Source organism: Talaromyces rugulosus, chromosome V, assembly GCF_013368755.1.
Source record: "Talaromyces rugulosus chromosome V, complete sequence".
In the NCBI taxonomy this organism is placed as follows: Eukaryota; Fungi; Ascomycota; class Eurotiomycetes; order Eurotiales; family Trichocomaceae; genus Talaromyces; species Talaromyces rugulosus.
In genome coordinates this window covers 4292566-4305493 of record NC_049565.1, presented here as the reverse complement: position 1 = coordinate 4305493, position 12928 = coordinate 4292566, and the positions used below count along the sequence as shown (strand labels likewise).

At 46.5% G+C, this 12928-nt stretch overlaps 5 protein-coding genes across 5 annotated transcripts; 2 read left to right on the top strand and 3 right to left on the bottom strand.

The window, feature by feature from the left end:
• Positions 1-87: 87 nt before the first annotated feature.
• On the bottom strand, positions 88-2178 carry TRUGW13939_10003 (uncharacterized protein; the record flags this gene model as incomplete). The annotated part of the gene is made up of 7 exons (XM_035493119.1): positions 88-530; positions 587-989; positions 1043-1140; positions 1194-1289; positions 1356-1513; positions 1595-1804; positions 1859-2178. The coding sequence occupies 7 exons, from the start codon at positions 2176-2178 to the stop codon at positions 88-90; spliced, it is 1728 nt and encodes a 575-aa protein (XP_035349012.1).
• A 569-nt stretch (positions 2179-2747) lies between these two features.
• On the top strand, positions 2748-5319 carry TRUGW13939_10002 (uncharacterized protein; the record flags this gene model as incomplete). Its single annotated transcript, XM_035493118.1, has 7 exons — positions 2748-2941; positions 3002-3895; positions 3956-4022; positions 4079-4265; positions 4333-4516; positions 4568-4726; positions 4779-5319. 7 exons carry the CDS (start codon positions 2748-2750, stop codon positions 5317-5319), a joined length of 2226 nt encoding a protein of 741 aa, XP_035349011.1.
• Positions 5320-5386: 67 nt separating this feature from the next.
• On the bottom strand, positions 5387-6542 carry TRUGW13939_10001 (uncharacterized protein; the record flags this gene model as incomplete). Its single annotated transcript, XM_035493117.1, has 6 exons — positions 5387-5678; positions 5740-5866; positions 5928-5948; positions 6005-6170; positions 6225-6419; positions 6474-6542. The coding sequence occupies 6 exons, from the start codon at positions 6540-6542 to the stop codon at positions 5387-5389; spliced, it is 870 nt and encodes a 289-aa protein (XP_035349010.1).
• A 2863-nt stretch (positions 6543-9405) lies between these two features.
• On the top strand, positions 9406-11130 carry TRUGW13939_10000 (uncharacterized protein; the record flags this gene model as incomplete). The annotated part of the gene is made up of 2 exons (XM_035493116.1): positions 9406-9639; positions 9901-11130. 2 exons carry the CDS (start codon positions 9406-9408, stop codon positions 11128-11130), a joined length of 1464 nt encoding a protein of 487 aa, XP_035349009.1.
• A 79-nt stretch (positions 11131-11209) lies between these two features.
• On the bottom strand, positions 11210-12569 carry TRUGW13939_09999 (uncharacterized protein; the record flags this gene model as incomplete). The annotated part of the gene is made up of 7 exons (XM_035493115.1): positions 11210-11250; positions 11304-11376; positions 11519-11558; positions 11625-11952; positions 12034-12242; positions 12298-12383; positions 12447-12569. 7 exons carry the CDS (start codon positions 12567-12569, stop codon positions 11210-11212), a joined length of 900 nt encoding a protein of 299 aa, XP_035349008.1.
• Between the last annotated feature and the right edge of the window lie 359 nt (positions 12570-12928).

Genomic DNA, 12928 nt, shown 5'->3' with positions numbered 1-12928 from the left:
AAAAACAAAATAGAGAAAGCACGTTGCAACGTAGATATATGTACAACTTGTTTAAACCCAATTTCCTAGTGAAAACAGGGAAAATCATCAGAGCTTATTGACAAATTCGAAGCCAGATTCAGGGTTATTGAAGTAGTAGGCAGTATCTTTGCCCACACTTTCCTTCGTGGAGAATCCATTACCCAGATACGAAAACCGATTAGCGCGCTGCCTCCGCCAAATAAAGTCCTCATAACGAGGCTCATTGAGCATGTGGAACCAGTGAATTCTGCTTCCCGGATGCAATGCGACAATAGGACCATCGACCGTTCCGTTCTTGAACCAAGATCGGCAGTGCGTACTCCAAGCAGTGCGCTTCATGAATTCCTGGATATGCTCATTGAAGTCATCGACAGCTTCTTGCGAAACAGTGACTGATTTAACATCCTGAGTCTGGCATTTGCGAATCATGTGAAGTATGTATTTCGTTGCGTGCTCAGTGATAGGAAGGACCGATCCATGCCCAATGGGGGCCCCAGGGCCAAGGAACACTGCGTATTGGTATTAGCTTGTTGCCTCCTAAAAATTGGAGTTGAAGGCATCATACTAAAGTGATTGGGGAAGTTGGGCACCGCCAGAGATAGATACCCATCAGGTTTCACTTTCCATTGTTCCTCTAATGTGATGCCGTTGAGGCCCACGACAGGATAGCGTGGCCGGAAGGAGATATCAAACCCAGTTGCACAGACGAAGATATCGACGGATATAACTTCTCCAGTGGTCAATTTGACACCATCGGGTACAATCTCAGCTATACTCGAAGTCACCACTCGGACGTTGTCCTTAGTAAGGGATTCGAGATATCCGTTGCCCGGTGTCGGTCTACGACAGCCAACGGCAAACGAAGGAATCATGTATTTCAGCAAAGGGGAGTCTTCGCCAAGCTTTTTCTTCATCTCATTGATAGAGAATTGAACGGACTCGGCCTGCTCGGGGCTATCTTTAAGAATCTGGTCTCCAGTATTAGTAACCGCTGTGGGTGAATCACAATAGACATCCATACAAATTTGAATCGAGTATTGAGTTCTTGTTCGATATCTTTGCGATAATGCAAATAGGCTTCCGGGTCGTTTTGGAATTTCTTCTTTTGCTCGTTGCTGACTACAGAGTATGTCAGTCGACGCCTCAACTTGAGAGTTCAAGTCAATACTCACAAGCGAAGTTTGCTCCGCCGGGCCCGGCCTTGCTTTGAGCAAAACCAGCAGTGATCCAGGTGGGAGTGCGGATAAATGTTGTGAGATGTTCGACCTCTTTTTAAAAATGTTAAATTCAAATAAATACCAAATAAATACTCGATAGGCACATTCAGGACCTACCTGGTTGCATTGTGGGCACAATTTGAACTCCGGATGAGCCACATCCGAGAACTGCAACCTTCTTCCCACGCCATTCGAGGTCCTCGTCCCATGCAGCGCTGTGGACAAGCTTGCCCTTGAAAGAGTGCAGACCGGGAATATCAGGCCACCTCCAGTTACTATGGACCGTTGTTAGCACACGGAGACAAGCTCACGGTGGTTGCCACAAATCTTCTAGCGAGGTTGGGGGCTACACTTACTTCAAGATACCGGATGCTGAAATCATAAAATCACATGAGTCTTTGAAGATGGCCCCAGTCGTGGAGTCTTCAATTCGGAGCTCCCAGATACCCTTGTCCTCGTGCCATTCCGCGTTGACTACACGGTGGCTGAGCTTGACATATCGGTAGAGCTCGTATTTTCGGGCTAAATTGCGAAAATACTCCAGTATTTCAGGAGCACGAGCGTAGCTAAAGAAAACATTATTACGGCGTCTTTCACAATTCAAGAACGTCTCAGCTTACAAAGTTGACCAATTAGGGTTAGGCTCCCAAGTGAATTGATAGTTGTGAGCCGGAATATCACAAGCACACCCTGGGTATCTATTTTCAAACCAAGTGCCGCCAACATCTGCATTCTTCTCGTAGATGGTCAAGTCCACATTGGGCATATGCAGCTCGATTTGGCGTGCAAAGTTCAAGCCTGACGCGCCGGCGCCGATCGCGATCACTCGGATGGGGCGAGCAGTCCCTATAGGCTTTTCGTCGACGGTGTAAGCCGGGGTGCCCTTCGTGCCCTGGGTGATAATAGGATCGGAGCCATTTGTTGCAGCAGAATTAGTCATGGTGAAGAGCGAGCTTGTCAGATGGTAACACGATAGATGGTCTGCATAGAGGTGAAACGCTTTCGACCAAGCTTCTCCAGTCACGACCATGAATATTTAACCGACATCGCCAACATTTGAGCAGAGCCCGCTTATTCTGCATACCCACTTGATTTCTGCGGGGACTGACGAAGATGATCAGCAAGTCGGCGACTCAAATTAGACTTTGATATCTCGGATCCGGAAGAGGCGGGGGTGAGCGAATTGCCGAGGTGTTATATCCTCCTCCTGCGCCGCTCAACTCTCACCTTTCCAAACTAGCCCATGCCCATCTGCACATTCGCTCACTAACGGTGCACCTGTGGGTAGCTCATATGAATTGGGAATCGTTACTCCATCTTACACGTTTCCATTCCTATTGCTAGGGATTTTCCCCGCGTATGGGGACCCCGCAATCTCGCTCGTGAGGACGACGCCTCCAAAGGCAAAAGCCAATTCGAAAAGATCTCCAATAGCTCCTTTCTTTTCTTTCTCTCTGAAAGCACGAAATTATCTTTAGCCAGGACCTCCTCCACGCCCTGTGCTTCGGTATGCCTAGCGGTTTTATGTCTTCTCCGGAACAAACCCGTACGCAACTAGCGAGGGGGTCTGCCAAAAGGACCAAAGTCGCGTGTAAGTCGTGCCACCACCGACGCGTGAAATGTGACGCGGGCGATGTGCGGCCGTGCTGGCATTGTCGCCTTCGTGGGACACAGTGCGAGTTGATCGAAAGTCGACGAGGAAAGTATGTCCGTCATGCGCGACACCATCCCTCTACTGGGAATTTATATTAATCAAATGTCAGGTACACCCGTAAAAAACCCGTAGGCGTGAGATCAAACAACAAATCTCCAGGCACACCAGCATCAGCTGAACCCAACCAAAGCGCAGGTGTCCCAACACCGCGTACTGCTCCTGAAGAGACATGTTCCCCGGATCAGCCGTCGTCCCTGGCCCAGGCCCCCAGCCCACCAACGACTGCCAGTTTAATACCTGAAAATATTCAAGAAGGATATGACGCTAGTGATGGCCCGGAAATGCTTTATGCTCGGCTGGCAGAGTCTGGGCCTGATGCAGAATCTCCTGGATTTTCAACCGAACAACATATGCGATCCTATTACATGGGTGACTCCTTCAGCTTGGCGTTCATTGTACGATCTCTATCTGCTACATCTTCTCAGCTGAAACTTCACTATCCAATTCCGAATAATGTCGCCGAGCACGCGCAGAATTCCGCGGAGGGCTTGAAGCACTCCGATCCTGCAACCCTAGCATATCTCAACATGCATGGTGCATTCACACTACCGCCTCAGGATGTAAGCGACGAGCTTGTCTATATATTCTTCAATTGTGTTCATCCCGCATTCCCTGTCCTTGATCGCCAGGACTTTTGCGCCCTCTATCGTCATGACAGATCGTCCCTACTGGTGCAGCAGACTATTTACTTTCTGGCCTCGATTATCTGTAGCGAGGCTTCCTTGAAGCGTGCTGGCTTTCTTGATCGATATAGTGCTCGAAGGGCATTTTATCTTCGTGCAAAAGCCTTGTACGACATGGATTGTGAGAAAAATAAGGAGAGACTTGCAGCCGTGCTTTTCCTGTTAGGGTTTTGGTGGGAAGGTCCAGAAGACCAAAAGGATACCTGGCATTGGCTCGGTGCTGCGATTGGCCTTGCTCAAACGCTCGGAATACATCGTTCGTATGTTAAATGACAGCCCTACTTCACAAAACTTATATTGACGCTTGCTTGATGTATCAGGACGGCCAACGCCGGTATGTCGTTCCGGCAACGCGCGATATGGAAGAGAATATGGTGGTCTATCTATGTGAGTGCGACGTTTGTCAGGAATTGCAAAAATTGAATCGAGCTAACAAACTATAGATTCGTGATCGTCACGCGGCAGCTTCGCTCGGCCGCCCTTGCAGAATCAATGACGAGGATTGTGATGTTGAAGCGCTTGATGTAGAGGACTTTCTAGTCGATAATGAATCTGAAAGCGAGCTTCTTCCCACCGAATATCAATATCACAGATTATATGTCATTGAAATGGCAAAACTTGCAGTGATTCGTGAGTCTTCTTTATTTCAGCACTATCTCATTCATAACTTCACATCGACTCTGACAATTTCAATCAGTGGGGAAGCTTCTCAACCATGAATTCGCACCTTGCAAGGTCAACCCGCAAAACATTTCAACTGAGCGTCTGAGTGAGCATCTTTGCGAGTGGGAAAGTAATCTTCCTTCGGAGTTCCACCGGACATCAGTTGATGAAACTCTCGGTGCACCTTTCTGGTCTTCTATGCTGCATACAAGTTATTAGTAAGTGTTTTAGGGCATTGACAGCGCCAAAATATTGCTAACACACGCTAGCAATTGTCAGATTCTACTTTTCCGCCCAGATTGTCGTGGTTTTGAAACACAAAAGCCAGCATCGCTCAATAAAAAAGCAAGAGTTGCAGCGGACGCCATTACCAGACTTGTCGAAGATTTATTAGCCGCAGGGACCTTAGGTTTTGGACAGCTACATTTGTAGGAATTTGACCAATATCACATCTTTCAAACGCTCACGGATTTAACTTAGGGTTCCCGCCATTTTTGCTGCCTTGTCGATTCACGCTGTTACCATTCGAAGTGGCGATCAAATACAAAAACAGCTGGCGGAAAATCGAGCTCGGCAGTGTATTTTAGGAATGAGTGAACTCGCAAAGGGATGGCCTGTAGCCGGCTGGATCCTGCGTCTTTTTATCAATCTGATGAAGAGGCTGACTGGGCAAAATGGATCTTCTGTTGCTGGTCCGGCTCAATTGCCACCAGGCACCTTAAACAGGGATCACCACTTCGGACAACAATCGACCCAATCAGTACCGAGCAATGGAAATTTTCCGACCTATCCAACCAGCAACGCCGACCAATATTTATTAGCCAAAAATGCCTCTTTTAGCCAGGGCCAAGAGGGTTTTGGCCTGGTCGAAACTGATCAGCTCATGTCGGACATTATATGGGGTTCGGGTCAAAACGACCTTGATTTTGATTTAATGCTAAATGGCGCTCAGTCAACTAGCATGTTTCCAGCTCACCTCGGGTTCTTACAAGGGCAAGGTCCTGCTGCCCGGACATTTTAAACTTGTGTCGTTTTTATAACTTGTATCACACTTGTATGAGCAGCTTTATGATGTAAATTTACTTTGATCACTCTTTCACATCCCCGTATTTGAAAAACCCAGAGCCAGACTTAACACCCAACTTGCCCTGAGCTACCATCTTCTGTAAATACGTTCGAGGTTCCTCAGGCAGACCCGGTCGAACCTCTGCGTAGTGATTTTCGATATCAAGCACTACATCCAAGCCAACAACGTCCATTTGTTCACATGGTCCCTTGGGCGTTTTGAGAACGGCTTTAAAGATCCCATCAATTTCCTCTGGTGTAGCAACACCTTCCTCTAGCGCAAACAAGGTCTCACGCTTGATTGCGGCCCATATTCTGCGACGAGCATCTGTCAGTAAATCTGTTTAATTACGTCAGCGGGCCACAATTTGCATACCTATTGTAAATATAGCCAGTCGATAAGTTCCGGACGTGGAAGGGCTCGAAACCATGAGCCTTGGTTTCTGTTTTTAGTAGAGATATGATGTCAGGTCTTGTGTTGCCCGAGCCCATGATCTCAATAGCTGTTTTCATGTATTAGTTTAGTCGCCGTGAATCAAGCTCATCGCTTTCCAGGGATCTTACCCGAGGTCTCCGGTGGCCAATCTAACGGCATGTTGGATTATTCTTCTGGGGCGTTGAGGATGCAGGGGTCAACTTACATGAGTGTAGACTAACGAATCGATCAGGGTACTTGGTTTTCAGACCGCCCAAAATTTCTGTAATCGTATAGCTGCTTGAATTAGAGGCGATTATTGTTTCAGGGCCAGCCAGTTGGTCAAGCTCTTCGACGACAGCTCGTTTCAGAGACAAAGACTCAGGGACACACTGGCAGAATCTGTCAGCAAGATAATTTCAGTCTTGAAAATCAATTTATCTGACCTCAACCACGAGCCATGATTTGAGGATTGCAGATTTAAGTTCATCGCTCAGAGCACGAGTGACATTGCTCCATTGACCCTCTGCGGAGCCCAAGAAGCCCCCCTCCTTTTGTAGAGCTTCAATCTTTTCACCGGCAAGCTCCAGTTGCTTTGAGCTTTTGTCGATGAGGCTGACTGGGTATCCTTGCCGAGACCACTGCAGTATAATATATTAAGACATGCTTGTTTACCTGCTAGGAAGTAAACCTACCATATACGCCAAACGCGCCCCCTGAGTCCCCGCACCCAAGAGGGTGACGGTCTTCTTGGTTGTCGACATTTGTGTTATTGAATGTTGTGTTTTCCCAGCACCGGTGCTAGAAGTGCGACTCTTATTTGAACGGGATTGGCAATTCGCACCTAATTTCTCGGTAAACGCCAGAGCATATCAATCTCGACCCGGACCAAACTCCCTCGCTTAATAAATTCGGCATCATGGGTTTTTGTTATTATTGATCTACGAGATGTGTAATAGCCCGGATTACCGGGCTTTCCGGGGGTTCGCAATCGGCCTGGCCCGGGATGAAGACGCCGACTACAAATATTTCGTGTCACCACGAAATGCTGAGTTCGCCGAATCTCTAATATCTCTAAAATGATTGGCAACAACATTGAATAATTGAATAAGTGCCTTATATTTAGACGGTGAATACTTTTGCTACAACTTTCTTTCCCAACGGCCTCAACACATTTGTCGTGACAAGAGAGTTATTATTTTGATAGTGGTAAACAGATACAGTAATATTCAAATTTTGTTTTACCTCTTACTCTTACAGATTAATTTCTAGGCCCTAATCTGAAGTCAATACATATGGTCGTCGATTACCCGCTTTCTAGAGCGGTTCCTCTTAAATCTTGGCTGGATCCACTTCAGCCTATATCCGACCTAGATTATCTCATTGTGTCGAAGAAGAAAAGAGCTGTGAGTGGGGACCTATATCTAAGTCTCGCGCACATGTACCAAATCATTTTGTTCCATCATCAAGGTTCCCGATCTCCCAGAATCTGCGCGAATATTGACGTCAAGAGTAGCTAAATCCCGTTTCAGACGAGCTGATTCGCGGAGGATATGCTGGATATCAGACGAATAATTCTGAAGGCGAGGTTGTCTGTCGGAAGCGTTCACAGAGCTTGAAGACGCACCAGTATCTGTAAAATGAGATGCTCGAACTCCTTCCACGATCCTCCGAAGAAATTCTCGCTCATCAGTCTCAGCTGAAGCCACAATAGTGGACGAATAATACAATGAGTAGCAGAAAAATACACTAACAATATAGGTAATAAAAATGGCTCTACTGCCGGACAGTGTTGAAGATTGGTCAAGGCTTTCAGTCCAAACGAATCCAAGATAGATTCCAAGTCTAATGAGAAATGCGTGCACGGCCAATGACAAGAGCACATTCGGTGCCGAGACGGTCAGAACGGCAGCAGCTGAAGGGAAGCCCCCGAATCGATCTGGCAAGGAGTCCGACTCTGCTTCTTTCCTTCGTATCCAGATTCTGATGTCTTCTGGGTTAATAAGCCGGCTGGGTGTTTTTGCTGATCACTTGCATAATAGACTGATATTATAGAGGCGAAAGAAGTGGCAGGCAAGCGCGGAGGACAGCGGGTGGGAATTTTTTCTTTTTTTTCTCTTTCTTCCAGATCTTCAGATCTTCCAGTTTGTTAGGACTATTTGCATAAAACAGTTAATTTATCATGTAATGATCGGGATCTTGACATAAAATAGCTAACTTATTAACTCGTGGGAAACAAGAATGCGGTGGAGCACAAGTTGCTGTCAGAGTCCGGTACCAGGCGGGGTTGAGAGGGGACAACCTCCAAATTATTGGATCTCGGGCCGGGATCCACCACAGGTTCCACAAAAGTTTCTGTGCCCTCATTGTAATATACGGAATGGGCTTTCGGACTGTATACTGACATTCTAAAATAATCTATTGTGAGATTCTCATAGTCCACAGCTACTCCGGATAAAATAAGTCCATAAATAACTAACCATTCAATATTTAAAATCAAGGCGAAAACCACCCCGACACACCGGTCACTATGGCCAATCTCCATTTACTTGGAAATATTCAGGCGACGATGCCGAAGCCATCAAGTTGCTATGAGAATTATGTAACCAAGCAAACTACCTTATCCAGTTCTAAAACATTGCTAGCGTGGCTTAGATGCTAATGCCTGCAAAATGCCAGTATTCTTTGCTAGAGTATTACGGGTCATTTTTAGACCCTTATATCATGTGAGAACTACTTTCAATACGATTTCAGTATTTGGATCTGGGCTAAGCCTGAAGTGTTGGAATAGGGTATGACTATGAAAGCAAAGTGGTGAAACTGATTTTGATCCATCCTGTCTACACTCTTTGAGCCGACAAAAAGCCCCTCACATCTTGACGCAGGAAGATGTTAGGGAGACCATTCATCAGATATCTCGAAATGCCTTTAAAATTAGATACATACCATCATCCTAAAAAAATTTAATATAGATGTTAAAGTAGATAAGTTAGATTTAATCTATAATAAATAGAATTCATTCAATTATAAGACTTTTTGTAGTCTGGAGTTTATTATTTTAATAACTAGTAAAAAGGTGTAGTATTAAGATTATCAAAGATTATAGTTTATAATATTAATCTAATCTAATCAATTTACTCTTTAAATTTTCATACTTTATGATAAGTAAGTGGCGCACTGACTGACATTCAACGGAGGTCCGGCCTAAATTGATGCCGTAATCCATAGAATTTGTCGCTGATACGGAACATACATCGCTGAAAATGTCCAAGTCAGCTTCCAATAAGGCACAGATCTACAGGGTCCGAGAGACTTGGCTGAAAAGTACGAATCGGAGAACCGGAATGGGAAGCCCACGATTTCGCCGATCGGCCTTTCGCACTTTAACAGTTCCTGGACGTGTTCTAACACTACAGACTGTATAATACACCCACGAAGAAGATATAGCGCTCGGTAAATGTGCGTACCGCTACCCCGACAATTGAAATCTGGAACATTTTCACCAAGTTTTCACAGTTATTCCTGCAAAATTAAAAGCCGACCCATATCCTCTCTATCAATGTCTTTTTTCTTCTCTATAAATTTTCCAAACATCAACCTTGAACGCACATCACGGCATCTTCCACCATGGACAAAATGATCATCGAGCGTGACGTCCCAATACTAATGGACGATGGGCTGGTCCTCAAAGCAGATGTCTTCCGTCCAAAGGACGAGACTCCAAGCCCAGTAATCATGACGCTCGGGGTCTATGGAAAGGGAGTACCCTATCGCGACGCATACGCGGCCCAGTGGGATGTCTTGATGGCAACCAAACCCGAGGTCCTCCAAGGGTCCACCAAGGAATTCATGGTTTGGGAGGTAGTTGATCCCGAAATCTGGGTAGCCTGGGGCTACGTGTGTGTCCGGGTTGATTCTCGGGGCTCCGGTCGCTCTCCCGGCATGCTGGATATCTTTTCAAAGAGAGAAGCCACAGATTACTATCACGCGATTGAATGGGCAGCATCTCAGCCATGGAGTACTGGAAAGGTTGGCTTGAATGGGATTTCCTATTATGCTATTACTCAATGGCTTGTTGCATCCCTTCAACCACCTCACTTGGCTGCGATGATTCCCTGGGAGGGTGCCAGCGATGTTTATCGTGACATGATGCGCCATGGAGGGATCCAAAACAACGGGTTTTTCGAGTGGTGGTATCCTAAGCAAGTCATCTCAGTGCAACACGGCAATCCTCGAGGCTGGCAAGATCCTTGGCTTGGTGAAAGAAGCAACGGGCCAACATCCCTATCAGATGAAAATCTGGAACGCAACCGCACCGACCCAGTGTCAGACATTCTATCCAGGCCACTTGACGATGAATGGTATCGCTCGCGGTCGGCCGATTGGAGTAAAGTGACGGTGCCGTTTCTGAGCGCGGCAAACTGGGGAGGGTTTGGGATTCATCCTCGAGGCAACTTTGAAGCATTTACACAAGCTGCATCGAAGCAGAAATGGCTAGATTGTCATCCAGGTCGCCACGACGAATGGTTCTATCTTGATCATGGAATGGCTTTACAAAAGCGCTTTCTAGATCATTTCTTGAAAGGAACCGACAATGGATGGGACAAGGAGCCACCAGTCCTCCTTCATCTGCGAAAGCCATTCAGTAATGAGTTTGAGCAACGGAAAGTAACATCGTGGCCATTGTCAAACACCAAATGGACCAAGTTGTACCTTGATTGCGTTGGTGGGTTTGCTGCTGCTGGAATGTCTTGGGAACCCCCGTCCAAGTGGTCCAAGATGAGCTTCGCTGCCCTGGGGCATCCATTGAAATTTCTGTCGCCGCCGCTAGAGAGGGACATTGAGATTACCGGACCAGTTGCAGCAAAACTGTTTGGGTCCTCAACAACGACTGACATGGATCTCTTCCTCACGCTCCAAGCCTTTCACAACGGCCGTGAGATCGTCTTCCAAGGTGTGGCAGACACACAGACACCTCTCTCACAAGGATGGTTGAGGGCATCTCACCGAAAACTAGACCCTTCAAAAACCTTGCCCTATCGCCCCTACCATAGCCACGATGAAATCCAGCCACTGCAGCCCGGCAAGGTGTATGACCTAGATGTTGAAATCTGGCCGACCAATATCCTTCTCCCTAAAGGATCTCAGATAGCACTCCAGGTAAGTGGGAAAGACTTTGAAAGAATGATACCACCAAGTAAAGCTGGAAACCCGTGGGAAATGGGGAACCCTACGATTTGCACCCACAACCACCCTGGCGATCGACCAACAGATATATTCGGGGGTGAATCAACCATTTTCACAGGTGGCAAAACACCGTCTTACATATTGCTTCCATTTATTGAGGATTGAATGTTTAGTTATTTAATAATCGGAATATCCCTATATACAGTATATACTCCGACTAGCATTCCAGCTGCCTCTACCCAAATCAAAACATGGCTAGTGCATTAGCAAAACTTGCAACGCCACCTATTTAATAATGTTAGATGCTTTTCAGAGCTTAGCAGCGAAATTAAACGTACCTGGAGAATTGAATGGAGCGCTCGTGAAGAAAAACGTCCAGCGTTGGTTTTTCTTACACTCGACGGACAATTCCTGCAAAAAAGTTATATTAGCTAGATCTCTCGTGTTGACTCGCCGCAGTACTTGCCTCCAGATCGATCATCTCACCAATCATACAGCCCCATAGGGCAAGAAGGAATTCGTGAAGGTACCATTTTGTCTTACGCGGCCATACCTCGAATGCCGGAGCATCTCCTCCAACGGCGGCAAAATACCTGTGAAGCCATGAGCATACTAGAAAAAAATAACATCTCCAGGCAGTGTATATATAAACGACTCACGAATCGTGCAGAAAAGTTTTCATCTCTTCACTCTGTTCCACTCCCGCAAAAGAAGGATTCTCGGCAAGATCCTCGAGCTTGGCAGGGTTTGTCTTCTCGAGTTCGTGGTACCGTGAAATGTAACCACTGCGGACAAGTAGAATGTCCCCTTGCTTGAACTCAACGCCCTGGGCCTTGGCAACTAGTTTGAGCTCTTCGGCTGAAATCGCGTGGCCAGTCATGGGATCATAAGGACGGCCTTGGTCTTTTGCCCACGAGTAGTGATCGAGAAGGACGCCGCGGCCGGCGATTCCGTGCTCGGAGACTGCGTTGATGCCGCATCGTGTTCCTATACATGTCGACCTTGATTAGGAACGGGTTTCCCCGACTGAAAAAAAACAAAGAGAAAAAAAAACGAGGACCAACTAACCAGTAGTGACTTCTTCCGGAGAAAGATTGTTGTAAAGCTTGTTTATGCCTAAATGTCCGAAATGGCGGAACCCATCCCACTGACTGCCCGCCTGCGAATTGGTATCGTAGAAATCGTCGAAAATACAGGGACTGATTGGATGTGCTTGGATTCTGTGTTTAAGAGCAGATCGATGGAACGATGGCTGCTTGGGATACGCGAGGGACCAGCTGCACGATAGTAAGTACAATTTAGCCGAAAGTATTCTCAATGGGAGAATCATACTTTAAAGAAACCACTCTTCCAGTTTTCAATTCGCTCTGTTGTGCAGCGCGTGTGACCTCTGGTGTGAGAAGATTGATGCGACCGAGCTAGATATCAGTTTTTTAAGCAAATGGTCGGCTTTTTTCATCGTGAGACCAGAACGAACGAACCTCATCCTGTTCTCCCCAGATCCAAGCAGTCTCGGCCGGTACGTTTTTGCCAGCATTCAATTCTGCCAATTCGGCTAGGCTGGGCAATCCATTGGGAAAGCTATTCTTGATTATTACCGTCATGGTTTAGTACGGAGGGATGAAGACTGGAGTACTAAGTATACTGGCTCGTCGAGCTCTCTCCTCCATGGGGGAATCACCATTGATTTATCTACGTTGCAGGGGTAGCCTGACTCGTTCGTCTCTAATGAGTATGTTAAGTCGGCGACTGAGCATAGCTTTCCCCGCATACAAACCCTAATTTCATCCGACTGGGCCTCGGCTTTTTGTTGTCCTCACGTCTTCTCTCATCAATAACCATTATTTCTACCATCTATATTGCATTCAGAGCATTGCAAACAGGGTATATCCAGTTAGGTCGCCTACTTGGTCTCCTTGTTTTTTTTTTGTATGGCTTTTCCGGGTAGCGGAGCGTTCCTACG